The following is a 17,096-nucleotide window of genomic DNA, read 5'->3' on the forward strand; positions in this document are numbered from 1 at the left end:
AGTTAGTGCAATGCAGATTTTGTTTTAGAAACATACATATTATTTATTATTATTGTATAAAAAATATTAATGTGTTTTTGTAACAGAATGATATGGAATTAATAAGAAAAAGTCAACATAAAGAAAAAACATATGAAAGTGATAAATTAATCAAATCTATTTCTTGTCAATAAATTTAGTGTTTAGCAAACAACAAGGAAAACTCTGCCGCAAAGCACAGTTGTTTCTGCTGATTATCAGAAAAATTAAAGACAAAATATATGTCATTAAGTACGACCATTAAAATTTTTCTTTTCCAAAAACTGATTTAATTGAGTTTTAGAATAAATATTTAGTAGATTATAGAAGCCTTTCTTTAAATTTTGTAATAAATATGTTTGAGGAAAGTGATATTCAGATCTCTTTAAAGCGAAGATATATTTTTGTATGTTAAAAATGTATAAATATGATTAAGAATAAAAAGAGACAAATTTATTAAGGATAATAAAAAGCTGATTATGCTCATATATTTCCTTATGTTCGGCTCCTAAGTGTTAAAATGTAGAAGGAGTTAGTTATTCTGAAGGACTATTTGAGTGAAACTCACCTATTAATGGCACAAAAAGTCTCTCAACAACAAAAAATTATGGATGCAAGTATGATTTCTATTATCGGTGAAATTTTCTGTCAATTTTTGAACATAACTGTTTCAAAAAATTTTGCATCTGAGTAAAGGACATTTTCTCTTTCCTTAAAAATGAAAAAATACTCACTAAAAGTATAAATAAAATATAAAAAAATTGTAATTGATGAATAAACTATACAGTAAAGTGAGTAAGTTTAAATTTGGAAACTGTTTATGTGAGGAGTAATATAAGGTTAAGAGAGTAGTTGATGAACAAATAAATAAAACTATTAATTATTATACTAAGTAAATTGATTGTATATTTATCTTGTTAAATTTATTGTTTCGTTTTCATCTTTTAAAATCAAAAAATTGTTTTATTACCAACATAATAAAAAATTTTACTATAAATTATCAATATAAACATATTTCAGGCTCTAATTATTATCTGAAAAATCAAAAAATTTTAAGCAAGGGGATTCTATTAATTATATTTTATTCAACACCATAGTTATCAGTAAAATGTATTTTTAATTTTACAAAAGTGATACATTAAATAAAGGTAATGAGTCAATATTTTATTTACAAAGTTCCATCACATCAAAAACATTGAATAACTACCAAATTGACTAGACTAGCAGATAAAATAACAGGATTTGAGGCTACATGTTCAAAAATTGAATACTGTCCTCACATAACAACTCAATATATAATAAGATCAAATCTTATATGGGGCTATTTAGCTGAATAATGGACATTTTGACAGATATGAGTTTAAGCTTAATATATTTATGAAGTTTCTTTACATTAACAACATTCATAAATTACCATATTTGATTAGCACACTCAAAAAATTTGAATTTGGAGGCTACACATTAAAATGTTATCTAGCAACCATACACCTTGAGAAATAGAACCGCTCAAAATAAGTGTAAGATCAAATATTGCTCTTACTCTGGACTGTTCAGCTGAATACACATTTTGTTATATATGTCAGTTATAGCTTGTTAAGAGAAAGTGATTTTACCAACAAAATTGTCGTTACACTTTAATAAAAACTTTAAACTAGTTAAATAATCCCAATATGAACTTTAAAATATTTACAAATTTCGTAACAAGAAACAAATGTTACTTAGAAATGCCCAAGTTTAAAATATTGATAATCTAGTTTTCTTATTAGTTTAAATTTAAAAATAACTCGCACTTAAAAAAAAGGACAATTTTTTTTCTTCTTCATGGTTTATATTATTTCAGTGAAGGCATTTTTTCTTTCCAGAGTTGTTTAGCATATCGTGATATGAACATGATACATAATCGAAACCTAAGCTTGGTAATAGTGTTTAATTCTTCTTTTGATGTGCAGTTGATCTCAGCTCCGAGAGATCAGGCATTTTTCCGACATTTAGTTTAAAAGAAAAGTATATTTAAAATGAAATGGACTTCTAATTTTTGGAAGCATGTGTATGTTAATATTGCACTTATAAAAATTTTCAAACATTAAGTAATAATATAATGATAATAATAAATTATTAAATCTACAGTGTAAGAAATGATAAATAAATGGCTGGCCCTGACTCTGAGATTATATTATATCTTAATCTGTAAATTTTTTAGAAAACTGAAAGGTTTAAATTTTTATTATTTTTTTACAAGACATTCAGAGAATGACTAATAATAATAATTCTGACAGTAAAAAGACAAGCTAAATATGTATGTATTATTCAACAAATAAACTTCAGAAGAAATGTGTAATGTGTACGTGAATATATAAAAATGAAACTATTTCAATTAATGAAATTATAATACTATGCAAAAACAAATGCTAAGTAACACTAGTAAAAATATTTTTTTTACACACATACATATATGAGTATGTATATATATATGATGTTATATATATAGAGAGAGAGACAGTCAAACCTCCTTTAACAACCGATTTTAAATAACAGCAATCTCCAAAGAATGGACACATATTTATGGAAACAAATGGTTTTTTGTAGGGTCTACATAAAAGGAAACCATAACAATTTCTTAAATATGGCCAACCAAAATCTAGCAACAATTTTGTTTCAGGATAGATCATAGTAAAGTTTTTCACTTTTTCATCTCTAGACTGTGATAATTTTTATTGACCATAGTAGAATATACTTTTGCTTGTTGGTCATTGCATTCCAGTCATTGTAAAATAACTATTCTAAGCATTCATACAAGAGTCAATCATAGGTACTATTCAACAGTTCAATTCCACCTACTACAGATAACTTTCATGGGTGGTCTGTATGAATCTTGCTCTAGCATTTACAATATTAAGCAGTTTCTTTATGTGACATCAGTTAGCTAGGCTAAGCAACCAATCCACCTTTATAGAAAGCATAGATTTGAGTAAACTTTCTGTCAAGTGGTGAAGTAATCACAAGTTTCGGATAGTCAATGATATATGAGAAATCAATTAAATTTATCAGGGCAGCTCTGAAATAAAAACAGTTTTCTGATGTTCTACAAAATTTTTGTGAAGTCCAAACTTTTGCTCATAATTATGATGATGAAGATGCATCATAAAACTACTGATATCATTACGAATCAAGAAAAAATTTTTTATAAAAGAAAACACTTTGTGCAGTTGATTTCTTTAAATATTGATTGTAAGATAATATATAATAGTAGATAAAATCATTTTTGTTAATGGATACTGTGTCTTATTTTTTGAACTAAAACTTCTTTGTTAATCCACATTGGCATGAACATACAAAGAACTGTTATTTGGAGGTTTCACTATACATGAATGTGTATATAAATGTATGTATGTATATATATATATATATATATATATATATATATATATGCGTGTGTGTACATAGATATGCATGTGTGTGCATAATATGTGTGTGTATATATATACATATAATAAATAATGAAATGAATAAAAAATAAATGAAAAAATAATGAAATAAAAGTATTTTTTGTAAACAAAAAAAATTTAAACATTGCAAAATCAAATTAATAATTTTGATAAGATTTAATTTTTCCCATTTGAACTTTGAATTTTAGTGTTGGGTTTGTATTAAAAATAAGATATTTATAAAACATTGTGATTAATTTGAATAACCATTCAAGTAAAAATATCTGTTATTATAGTGTTCATAAACAACTAATGGGTTTAGCCTACATTAGAATAAAGGTGACAGTTGAATGTACCTTACATCAGATTCATTTTACACATCATACAATAGCAAACTCAACATTAAATATACAATAAAAAGTATTATGACTATACATAGATTGCAGTTATTAATATCATCTTTGAAAAAAGTGACATATCTTTTTTTTTTTTTTTTTTGCAAGCAAATATTTTTAAGTTAGAACTATGATGTAAACAAGAGACTATGAAAATAATAGCATTATACAAATAATTATGGCTGGATAATTTATCTAGTTCACGTTTCAGCACTCTTTCGCATTCTGGCAGGAAAAAATGTTCCAAACACATTTTTTAGAGCAGCTTTAATGTCCTGAAAATTGAAAAATTTTTTTGTAAAGTTTTTGTTCACAACGCATTTTTAGTTTAGTTAGAAAACTGAAATTGAGTATACACAGTATACTAAAACATTTTTAAAATTTAAATAGATCAATCTAATTACATTTTCATATTAAGCTTAATAGTTTCTTATTTATTTATTGAATGCTTTGTACCGAAATAAATAATCATATTAATGCAAAAATGCAATTTATAAATGACATATTTTATGTATCAAGTAATTATGTTTTGTCTGTGTATACATAAAAAGCAAAACACGCATTTCTAATTCTTCTAATTGTTAGAGCTAAAATTTAGAACATGTGCTCACTACGCAATAAATAGTAAGACCAAAAAAGCTTCATTTTGATATTTCGTAATATTTAGCCATGGGGAAATTAAGGGGTAAACTAACAGCATAAGTAAAACAGTTTTACCAAGATACTTGAACCATGATATTTGGTCTCAAACTTGGATCATGTGTAATAAGAAAACTATAAAGAAATAATAAGGACATAAAGGACAATGGATAACATAAGGATATAGTGGATAATAATAGACACTACCCTACAATAATTGAAGAGACACTTTCAGTTTTTGACTTTTTTTTTAAATTTCACAGGAAATACTAAAGAGAATTTTTTTTTTAATTTTAGAGCTGTTTAGGTCATGCAATTTCTCAAACTTATCAATAAACTTCAAAGCTTTCAAAGATTTGATAGACCAGCAATTACAAAAAAAAAGTGTTTTTAAACAGCCTATGTCAGAAAATACATCAATAAACTTGCAATTAGTTTCGATTACCTTGGTTACTATACACAATCGCATAAAATTTTGTAGACCTAGCTTAAGTATTTATGAAGATGCAGATATTTTTTTTAAATAAAAGAAACTTTTTTTTGTCTTAGCTTTTTTCTGTTTCTTTCCTTCTTTCTTTTTTTTTTGGCTATAACTGTAAAAGTGTTCAATAAAATTAAACAAAAATTTTAGAGTGATTTTTAATTAATAACAAAACTATCATTCTAAAATGTTAAAAAAATTCATAAAAATTGTGCAAGATATGAGCATTTATAGTTCTTTCCTACAGTGCATGTACAGAAAAGACTGGAATTCTTGTTTTTCTAATTTTGTGGGGAATGGTAATTGGTAACTAATTTAAATAGTTTCAAGTAATATGGTAAACAGTTTTTGCAGGTTTTGAAAAAAAAGAAGTTCTAAATGGGAAAGAATTTTCCAGAAATTTCAGTTTGTATCATAAGAAAAAATTTAATAACAAATGATAATACCCCACAATAATTGTTTACACACCAAAATGTGATGATATAAGAAAAGAAAACATACTTTTATGGGAGATGATCACCCATAATAGCAGAGTTATTTTAAATAACTCGAGTTTAATAGTACAAAATGACATTTGTGGAAAAGCCTTTATCATTCAAAGCTTTTTTTAAAAAATTGTACGAAAACTTGGAAATTTGCTAGAAACTTTTTAAATTTTCCAGATATTCAAATTGGACTACATGATAGATCAGTTACTAAAGATAGAACTATTTTAAATGCTTATATCTTACACAATTTTTAAAGCATGTTTTTTCAAATTTTAAAAGGATAATTTTGTTATAAATAAAAAATTGCACCAATAATTTTGCTTAATTTCATTGAATATTTTTAATAAATTATCATGAATGGTTACAAAAATTAGGGTAGTTTTGATTCTTTGATACATTGCATTGATTAGTACAGTGATAAAGTGTTTTAGAACACCTTATATAAAAAAACATAGCAAAAAACTTGTATTGATTACTACTTTATACGCAATAATTGAATAAAATTTCATAAAAATAGTATAAATACTTATGGGGATATTCACATTTTTATAAAAAACTAATTATTTTGTCTTACATGTTTCAGCCATTTGTTTGTATGTTTTGTCTAGTCAAACTGCCCCAAAAATTCTTGAATGGTTACAAAAATTAGGGTAGTTATTTTTCAGTTTGATTTAAGAGGGTGGAAAATGAAGTCTGTAAATGATAATCTCTCGCAAAATGCAGCAGAGTTACACATGAGAGGACAAAAATCCTTCCCAATGAATCCAGCTCCGTGTGCGTACTAGCGGATCCATAATTATTTCATCAAACATGTAAAACGAATGGCGTTTTCATAAGCTATGGACCGACAGTACCCTGAAATAGATTAGGGTTAAAATATGAAAATGTTGAATAGAACTTCTTTCGAACTTGAAACTTTTTTAGAACTTGAAATATGAACGTCTTTCTGCATAATTCGTGGCGAAATTCAACATGGTAAAGAAAAAATATTTCATTTTGGAAAAGGGAAAATTGAGCACTTAAAAGCACCTAATAAAAAAAAACATATTCAAGGGCTTTTAAAAAACAAAAATAAGTACCTTTAAGTACTTTTTAAAAAAGCTACACACCCTGCACTCATAATAGTCATTTTTTAACAAGCAATGCTTGGCCACACAGAGCAAGGGTGTCACATGAATGTCTCAACCACTTTTCTACCTTACCCTGGCTTGCTCGATCTCCAGATTTGTCACTAAAATGATAATTTTGCTTTGATTTTTTAATTACTTACTTATAGCAATGTTGTACTTATATAAAATTTCGTTTCATTCTGACAAAGCTTTCTAAGTCCACTAATTTTTATGTCACTGAAAAAATAAAGTGCAGGATTTTTTTATTTACATTTTTCTAGTTTCAACTTTACTGGAATGTAAGAACATTTTTGCACTATAGTGATATGGAAACAATATAAATGTTATTTCACCTTCTTAAAATACAGAGTTTTAAACTAAAAGTAAACAGAGCTTACCTTTTTTTTCACACCTGATGTATTGATATTAGAACTTTGTCTACGAGCATCCAAGCACTTTTGGTATCTTAACTGAAAGAATATATGTTTCTTACATCTTTGCTTAACATCAAAGTAATTTGTGAAAGAAAATGTAAGCAAAAAAGAAAAGTAGCATTGCTAATGCATATTTTTTTTTTGAGGAATCGAAAATTTTTTGCACGCAATTTTAAAATTAGATTATCCAAAACTAATTTCATGCAGAAAATAATTTTTAATATTATTATTCTTTATTATTTTACCTTTAAAAAAATTCAATAAAAACTTTAATTGTGGGAAATATAAATTTTCACATCATTTTAAAGAAAGTATTCATAGATTGGAAAATACAAATTGGAGAGCAATCAATGGAATAATTTTTGAAAAATCAAATTTTAAATGCACGATTTTTAAAAAATTTGATTAAACAGAGATTATTTGACTGATTGCACTCAGAAATTACCCATTACAGATTTTTACTAGCTACCCAGACACTTATTAACGAGTTTAAATGAATACGAGACAAGAGTAATGGTCAAATATAACCACAACCTTTGAAATACAAACTCTTCAGTGACCTTCACCTTTCAGTAAAGAAAATAAAGGGCTAAAAAGAAAATGAATGATCATGGGTGGGGCGAAACGCATGAATAATGTTCTGTGATTTCAAGGTCAAGAATATTTATGGCATCCACAGCATAATATAAATTTAGTGTGAGCAAAATTAAAAGAAAAAGAAGATTCCCTCTCCTCTAGACGGAGAAACCGAAAGAAGGGAATAAAATGTTTATCTTTTCTTCCCCTCAACCTCCTGTATCACTAGTACAATGACCTGAACAGGGGTGATTGTGAGCCCAAGTCAAAATTGAGGAAAATTTTTTGAGTTAAAAAAAAAAGTTTAAATTGAAAAATTAGAAAAAAATTTAAACAATGTTTTTTTCCCCCTTTTCTCAATATTTCTTAGTTTACTTAAAATATATTTAAAATTTTACACATACCTATGATGACCTGGAGAAGTAATTAAAATTTACAAATATGTCTTTCTTTCTTGAGTATTCTTGATTATAACAACTATTTACTGATAAAAAATTAATATTAATCATGAATATAAGCTTTTAAAGTATCTCTCTGGCTCTCCCTTACAAACAAATAAAATAAACTGTGTTTTTAAGTTCCACCTTTGAAAATTTGATTTTCGGAAACCTCTGGATCACTGTTAGCAAAAATTCCGGAAATCCGGATTTTTTCCGGAGCATAATCAGCCCTGCCTGAAGAAGGATCGCAACGAAAATTAAACAAATTGTTCTTTTGATCATTTGTTGTAGACTGGCGATTTTAATTTTCTGTTTATTTCAAAAATTTAATATATAAAGAAGCTTAGCTTAAGCTTTAACCCTCCTGGCATTTCCCCTCTCTCTTAGTTTCTTACTTCAAGCGGCAGACACATTTTAGAAAGATGCTACCAAAAGTGTCGAGGGTCGGACAAAAGGTATGCTTTTCCCCCTTCTGCTTCAATTTGTGGTTAAAAGGGGTGATTATCAGTGTAGGTGGTCAAGGAGGGTCAAGACAGTTTGATGGATGAATTGTGTTTTGTGATTCACTTTTCTGAAAGTCGTTGTTGAACTTCATACAATCTTACACTTTTCTCTGAAATATCAAGCAATTCTTTCGTTCTGATAAGATAATTACACTACTAAAAAAATTATTTTACTGAAACTGATTCGAACAAAAGACGATGTGTGTGTATACATATACATACGTATATATGCGTGTGTATGTATAAACATACTTTCAAGATAAAATAAATCGTGAATTTCAATGACGAATGAATGAATGTTATTTCAGAGGCAAAAGCAAATGCACTGATTAAAAAGCAATAATAATTCTAAATCTTGTTAAATTTTATTTTTGGTATTTTCTATAAACTCAGTAGTGGGATTTGCTTTGCGCAGAATCTCCTTTCTTTTCTATTTTCTACTTTATTTTTCTTTCGAATTTTTTTGTATTTTCTTTGGCTGCACTCTGACAGGTCTTGCAACAGTCAATCGGTAGATTGGTGTCAATTTACGTACTCCTGTGATTTTTTCTTATTTTTAATATTTAATGCAGAACCATTGTTTTTTAAATTTTCCTTTCTTATCTATTTTATGCATTAGTTTGCAAAAAGGGTAGACATTTTTAATCATCATTGGAAAAAAAAAGGAGTTCTTCTCCTCGTTTGCCCAGGGAAACCTCAATGCTCCCCGTGACCTTGAAGATCATTAGATTGAGAAGGTACAGGGAAGGGACAAATACTTTATTTTCTCCTGTATGTCAGTTGTTTTTCTGATAAGCTGCCCTCAGTGAAACTTAAAGGAGTGGCATGGTGATTACGTTTTCTCTTCGATTCATGAGGGGGTGGGAAAGATGCACAGGCATATCAATGACTGTCCCAAGTTCATTGCACAGGCATATCAGTGAATAGAAGATGAAAGAGAAAAATATACTTACCTATTTGACATCAATTAATAAAATATTTTTCTTTTGAATAAATTCTGATTCTTTGGAAGTGCGGTATCATTTGCAAGTTTTTCTTGATGTGGGATCACGTCTGCTTCCATTAAAAATCGTGTTTTTATAAAAAAAAAAATTTAAAAAAGGAGAATTGTTTATTAATTAAAACATACGATTATTTTATGAAGTAGATTGCAGTTTTGTTTTTCTGATTCCACTACGTTTTGATTTTTTTTTTCTTTTCACGATAAATTTCGCACTCAATAAATTAATTCTTTTTATTCTTAAATTTTATCATTAGGTTTTCCCCCCCTTTTTTTTTAAAAATTCCGTTGATCTCATTGATCTTGCCTTGTTCCAGGTTTTAATATTTACGTTAGTGCCTTTTTTAACTATTGTTTCGGGTAGATAATTTTGGTTGTTTTTATTTAGATTAATAAGTTTTCCTTTTATTTTATCGTTTTCCTCCTGTATAATCAGGTATGAAAGATATTGCGTTATTTAATCATTGGTTTTGTTTATATTAGTTAATTTAGGAATTGTAATTATTTTTAAAAAATAAATATGAGAATTTTGTATTCTTTAAACTTGTTTTTCTTGTCTAAACTTGCAATTTTTTTTAATTCTTCTAGATGTTATTTTTCTACCATTTTTTTTTTTTAAATTTAGGAGTACGTTTCTTTTTCTCTTACTATAAAATGTGTTACACTTTTTACCTTGTAATTCAGGTTAGATAAAACATCAATTAACGACACTTTTTGGTCAATCCAGAAAACCGGGAAATTCAGACATCCGGGATAGCGATGGTCCTGAGCTTCCCGGATAATTGGCTTTCTACTGTACAATGTTATTAAGACATGCACACAAATTTTCAACTGGGTAAAAAATTTTCAATGGTTCAACTAATGTCTATTCGCATTCCATGCAGTCATTTCTATAGTTTTTTGATAATTATCACTACTGATTCCATATGGTTTTTATAATCCAGGTACTTTCTTTAGGTTTTTAATATGACATAGAAATTTCAAATTCTGCATTTTAGTATTTATTTAAACATTTGATTCACACCTTTTTTGATAGTTATTGCTAACAATATCTATGTGGCTTTTAAAATCTTGTAACTTTTAACTTAATTTTTGACAGGTGATAACTCTATGTTAAACTTACATGGGTTTTTACATGCTGAATCTGTGCCTATTTTCTTGTAAATTCATATGCTACATGCAGTCTTGTCAACCGTTTTCCTGACCAGACAGTGTTTTAAATTCCAATTTTTTCTCTTAAATATGATACTATTGATACAACGTACATTTGAATAATCACAAAACAGAGCAAAAAGAAAAAAAGACAAAAAAAAAAAAAAAAAAACAATGCACAGATTTTCAAACTGCGGAAAATGGGGTGCAAATGCACAGAAAGCTTTCACAAAATGCATAAGAGTTCGCAGCTATAGAAAATACATTGATTAGTTTAGCAAATTCTATTGAAAAGAAACATAGACCCATAAAGTTGCTAAAAAAACTCTTAATTTTGCATAGCTTAACAGGAAGCTGTTTTGAGAATATTTTATTGCATTTTCATTACATGCTCATTCACAGTTACATTGAACCGATACACATTAGCAATTAATTTTCTCTAGAAATGATGTTTCGTACTTGTTGGCTTAATTTTTAAATTTTAATTAAAAAATTAAAATTTCAACTTAAAACTTGTGTATTGTGTTTTATTTTAGTACCTTGTATTTATTAATGAAATAAAAAAATATGTTGATTTTTTGCTTTTTTTTTCTCAAAAAGGGAAGCGGTTAATATAACATGCTGTTTCTAACTAAAATTCATTTTAATTGTCTTCATCTGTAACATAAAGTAAGCGATATTGCTATTATAAAATGTATTCTACTTCAAGCTTTTCAGTCACTCCTGAATTTTATTTAATAATTTTCAGACGCCTAGCACTTATCTTTTAACCATGAACTGCGACAGTTTGAGATAGCCATTATAATATCCTCTCCACATGCTCATAAGGATTTAAGTTTTTATAACAATATTCCATTCTTTAATTTTATATATTTACTTTTTCCAAGCCAGTTGTATTTATGCCATGACTTTTTTGAGAAATAGTAAAAATGTAATTAGTTAGAGCAGGCAGAGAAAGAAACAAAAAATTATCAAGGCTTAATGCAGTCTGCATGACTCTTCTTCTAAAAGGTGTTTGAAAGTGATCTCTATCTTGTACAAGTAAGCTCTCTTATTGATGACCATGAAAAATTAAATAACTAAGTTAACCAGCTCCTCTATATTATGCCTCATAATTTTCTTTGGAAAATCCGCAATATCTAAACAACCTTCTCAACTTGGACGATTCTGTTGAATGCCACAATAGAACAAGATCATAGAATCTAGATAGCTCTATATTTTATTACAGTAGGGAACCGATTATCCGGAACGATCTGGACCATTGCTATTCCGGATAACTGATTTTTCCGGTTTTCTGAATCGATACAAAAAGCCGTTTTTTTATTGTTGAACCCAACTAAAAAAACAAAACAAAAATAGTTGGAAATAATCTTAAAAAGAAGAAAAAACGATGAAGTAATACACTAATGATTATTTCCAAAATGATGGTAAGGTAAACATCTTTCAAAAAAGAAGAAAAATCCTAAAATCTTATGAGGAAAAGAATGTTTTTTTTTTAAAATGGCGGGAAAATTGATAGAACTTTGTTCCGGTTTTTTGGTTTTCTGATTTCCGGATAACGGGTTCTGTACTGTATTTTGTATTCAAAGTCCCATCAAATAGGTTCTGCAATTTTCTGTGTCTGATGATCTTTCATTATTTTAATGTGATACACCATAGATGTATTTCATAAAAAAAAAGGTACCCTTCCATAAATATAAAAATATTAACAAAAAAGTTTGAGTTGAGCTGTCATTGAAAATATAGGAAAAAAACTATACTTATTGTTTAGAAAAATATTAACATAAAATGCAAAAGAAACCAAAAAAAAAAAAACTACTAAAATTGAGAGCGTAAAAAAAAAAATGTGAGGGACAAACAGAAAAATTTTTTTTATTCTTACCATAAGCAATTTTTTTTTGTATGCTTCAATTGTTTATGCCATTAATCTCCGTTTTTATATATTACCATTTTTTCCAGAAAAATTTTAACGATATAATAAAAACACTAATAAACACAAGTTTATCAATCACTCGTATAATTAATATAGTACAAGCAAAAAGATTCTATAATAATTTTTCTTAAAAATTACATGAATGGAGTTTGTATTAAAGGTAAATAACTAATAGCAATAAAAAAAAATTAAAAAAAAAAAAAAAAAAAAAAAAAACTTAAATTGCAAAGTGGTAGAAAATGATACAAAATTATATAAAAGAAAAGTTTATTAAGTTGCTTTTAAATTACATATCTAAAAATTATATTATATAAATAAATGTTAAAATTATATAACATTTATTATTAAAATGATTTCAAAAAAACATGATTATACAATAGGAAGTAAACTAGAAACATATATATATCCTTACTTTACAGGCAGCTTCAATAGTTTTGCACAGAGCTCCAGATGATGGCTCACAGAAGAATACATGCGCTATAAAATCATCTTGTGCTGTATGCACAATAAATCCACACATCCTACAAAACAAGTAAATTCTCTAAAATTAGTCAGTAATTTTATATATCAATGAAAAGTTTCAAATAAATAGTCCCCTCCCCACACATTGGGATAAATCTTTTTCAATGAAACAAATTCATACAATCTTTTTACTTGATCTAGTTAACAGAGTATTTTAACAGTGAGTTCCACCATTCTTGTAATCATAGGGTTATGGTGGGCAATAAAAAAACTGGTCCTTAGCCAGAGTAGTTAATTTAATTCATAGGAGAGCAGTCAAATTAAAGACATAGTTCTATGCATTAATAGGTCCAATACAAAGAATTTTATCATTAGAACTTTAGGAAGAAACTTTACCAACTTATTCTCCTATCATGTATCCTGTGACAGTTGCTGAATTACCATTTATGTGACCATAGCCAACAACACCTTAATTACAAAAGACTCGTAATCATGATCGATAAAAATGCCAATTAGACTTGGGATGTTAATTTTATGCAAATATTTTGAGTTGCCATCCAGAATCTCAAAAGGGGAAAGTGTGTTAAGAGTGGTTTCATTTTCATCCGTAATAAAATGCACATGCATGCATTGGATTGAACTCTATTAATCTTGAGCATGTCAGATGGCTCACTGAAATCCAAAGAAGTTCAGATTATTCTCTGTATTTTGATTTTATTTGTATCTTTATGTGCATGTTCCTTATTAAATGTGCTTATTTAAATTTATGACTTGTTTATTCCTCGTTGACATGCTCTCATAGTATCGGGCTAATGTTTACCCAGTCCTCGATTGAGATAATATTGAACTGGTTGTATGCAACATTATTAACTGAAAATACGTACTTCACACTTTTACCAATACCAAGGAAGGATAAAAACCTAACTCTGCATTCAGCCAGTTGCTTATTTTCTTCCTGTAAAAGTAAAGACATATTATATTAATAGGATCTTAAATAAGGTATTATTTTTGAAGCAAAATATTAATATGAGTCTGAGGAAATTGCCAAGTTGCGTTTAAGGTATGAAACCATTGAAATACAGTCAAACTTATTATCCATTATTTTTATCATATTATTTCTTAAAATAATTATGTTGCAAACCAATTTCTTATTCAGCACCAAACTTTACAAATATATTGCTTTTTAGTTCAACTGTAAATAATTTTTGTGTGAAATTGAGCAAAATTTCCAAATTAAAAGTTAAAAAATTAGTTTCCCAAGTTCAAAGCGAAGTTTCCGAGTTTAGAAAAATTATATATTGGTAAATAAAAAAAAAACTAAAACATATTATTTTATCATATAGTAATCTTGAGTGAAATGAATTATAATTAATAGTTTTCAAAATTGCACGATTATTTGTGGAGATATGTCCCAAAAAACAAGAATACCAATACGAAGAGCTTTCAAATTCTCACATGACCTAGCTAATTGCAACATATATTTCAGATTCTACCTTTGAATCCATTAAAATTGTGAAAAAATAAATATATGACAACACCCTGGAATACTCTAGATTTAAAGAGAAATTTTGTAATCTCATCATTAGAAATTTTTTTTAAATAGGACAATATTTGTTTTATTGAGGCAGACTGAAGAGAATCCTACCTTCAAGATGAATAAAGTTATGAGAATTTTAATAAAGGCACCCTTAATAGGTCTCTCCTCTTGTGACCTAACTCAACTGTGTAGAGTGTAGACAAGGAGAAAATATTCCAAATTTTCTTTTAATCCTCTTTATTCAGTTTTCACAAATAAACTGTTGAAATATACTTACTCCAGTCAGCAGCATCTTTCTAAATATGTAAATTACAAGGCCTTACCTAAACACATTTTAAAACAATCTGCATTTTAAATTATATTTTACTTTTTTCCGAAAAAAAATTATACCAATACAGTTCAGCTATCAGATGTCTTTGGAAGGTATTTAAGTGTTTGCATGTGTTGTTTGTTTTTAGATTTTTGATAAATATCTTTGTTTTTGTGCATTTTCCTAACAACTGTAGTAAAATCAAATTTAAAAAGTGACAAATGTGTAGTAACTCATTCAAACACACACATTTTTAATGCTTAATACCAGTTTCAAGGAAAATTATTAAGTTACTAATCTAATATAGAGACCCCCTTATTTGCTACCCTTTTTGAATGGTGTCTGTTAAATAAATACCCAAAAATTTGTCAAAAAAATAACCTAACATCAAGATGGTGAGAGTAGAAGCTCCTTAAAACCACAATATGAGAGATGGATAATTCTTCCTATTCTGCAAGAGAGGGAAATCTGATAAAAATGTTGGATATGTAAATCACACTTACGCAAATAGTAATGGTTGATGGTGCTACAGCCACATTAACAAATTTATAATCAGATTTAGGAATAGCAGTAAACAACTTTTCAATAGCTTCATTAAGTACATCAACTCCAGTAGCTTTATCAACATTTGTAGACCCTAAATAAAACACCTTCAAAACCTTTTTCGGTTCTTCCATCGGGGTAGGAAAAAGCTGACCTGTATAAATATAAATGATTTGTAATATAAGTGAATAATTTATTCAAATATTAATTTAGTAATAATTTAAAAAAATTATTCAATAATAATTGAAAGAATTTATTCAGTAAAAATTAAAGTGCATGTATATTTCATGCTTTAAGGCACAAAATTTTTTCTTGTATGTTTAGCTTTAAATAAACAAGAAAATAACAAAGATTTACCCTCAGAAAATCTAATTGACTGGTGCTAACTGTTAATCAAGTTATAGACAGAAAAATAATCCTTCTTTGAATAAGAATACCGTTTTCAAGATTGATATTGATTCTTGACCATAAAAGTGAAGGGGCTATGGTTTTATCACTTAGGAAAGCTATGGTTTTGTCGGGAGAGCAATGAAAAGACTAGGCTTCAATGAGGCTAATTGTTTTTTGTCTGTATTTTACTGTACTTCACAACAATGTACCTAATGAGTGCTACTAAAGATAAAAAGTTATGAAATATATTTAAATGACACAACTGATAGGATTCTGCAACAAGTGTCCTTCTAAATGAGATTAAATATTAAAGTTTTTCTCTCTAGTAATGTAGTAGTTTACTTTAGCTTGATATTAAAATGAAAATTTTAAAATACTGTTTATTTGATTTCTATAAAAAGCAAGTTAATAACAAAACAGCAAATATAGAAAGACAATGTAACTTAATTATTTGAAATCCAAGTATAATGATTTAAAGATTAATTTTAAAAGAGAAATAACAAGTGGCATACTAGATACCTAGAAATAGTAAACCGTTATTTTACTGTCACACTAATTGAATAAGTCCCATCGTTCCTGTTCTGGATGATTGCTAATATGCCAAACTTTGTATGCACGTTGAATATTTTCAGGGTATCTGCTACATTTTAGATTTTCAAATTCATGATTTTCCATGACTAATTCCAAGAACTTTTCATGACTTAACAAAGTTGCTATTTTCTCCAACAATAAATTAAAAAAAGCATTATAATAACATTATTCGAAATAGGTATAACCAAAACTATTATACTCTTCATCCTCATATTTATAGATTTTAAACTTAAAAAACAGAGTAAGGAAAGAGTTGAAACAATAAAATAGCTGAAAAAAATACAAAAGCAAAAAAAAAAAATTTTTTCTGCAAAATTATATTCTAAAGATACTTTTCTTGTTCATCAGAAATGAAAGAAATACTCCTGATTTTTCTGTTCACTTTGAAATGAAAAAAATTCGCCAATAACTGGCTTGCTTCAACTAGAATTTTAAATTTATAAAATTAAAAAAAATAATAATAAAAATTCTTAAATCACAGAAGAGAGTTTAAAAGATAATCGGCTCTAGAAATGATATTTTTTCTTTCATTTTTTGAAAGAACACCATAATTTTTAAAGAACATGATAAACTCATTTTATATTCAAATAAAATATGACTGAGTGGTGATTTTGTTAGAAATTCAGATATTTGGAACAGGATGAAATTGGGGGGAGGGAGATTCCATTTT

At 27.4% G+C, this 17,096-nt stretch overlaps 1 protein-coding gene across 5 annotated transcripts in view; it reads right to left on the reverse strand.

Annotated features, from left to right (window-relative positions):
• Nucleotides 1-1,083: 1,083 nt before the first annotated feature.
• The window catches only part of LOC107443554 (protein Fe65 homolog), a 387,879-nt gene continuing 371,866 nt past the window's right edge, over nt 1,084-17,096 (reverse strand). For all 5 annotated transcript variants that reach the window (XM_087155955.1, XM_087155953.1, XM_087155954.1 and 2 more), the window contains exons 12-16: nt 15,406-15,599; nt 13,940-14,010; nt 13,006-13,114; nt 6,954-7,025; nt 1,084-4,113 (exon numbers count right to left, since the gene is read on the reverse strand). In XM_087155955.1, coding sequence (XP_087012081.1) covers nt 4,039-4,113; nt 6,954-7,025; nt 13,006-13,114; nt 13,940-14,010; nt 15,406-15,599 — 521 coding nt within the window. In that variant the 3' untranslated portion in view covers nt 1,084-4,038. The remainder of the gene's footprint in view (nt 4,114-6,953; nt 7,026-13,005; nt 13,115-13,939; nt 14,011-15,405; nt 15,600-17,096) is intronic.

This window comes from Parasteatoda tepidariorum, chromosome 12 (genome assembly GCF_982258835.1).
Source record: "Parasteatoda tepidariorum strain Cologne lab strain chromosome 12, Ptep-v5.0, whole genome shotgun sequence".
Taxonomy (NCBI): domain Eukaryota; kingdom Metazoa; phylum Arthropoda; class Arachnida; order Araneae; family Theridiidae; genus Parasteatoda; species Parasteatoda tepidariorum.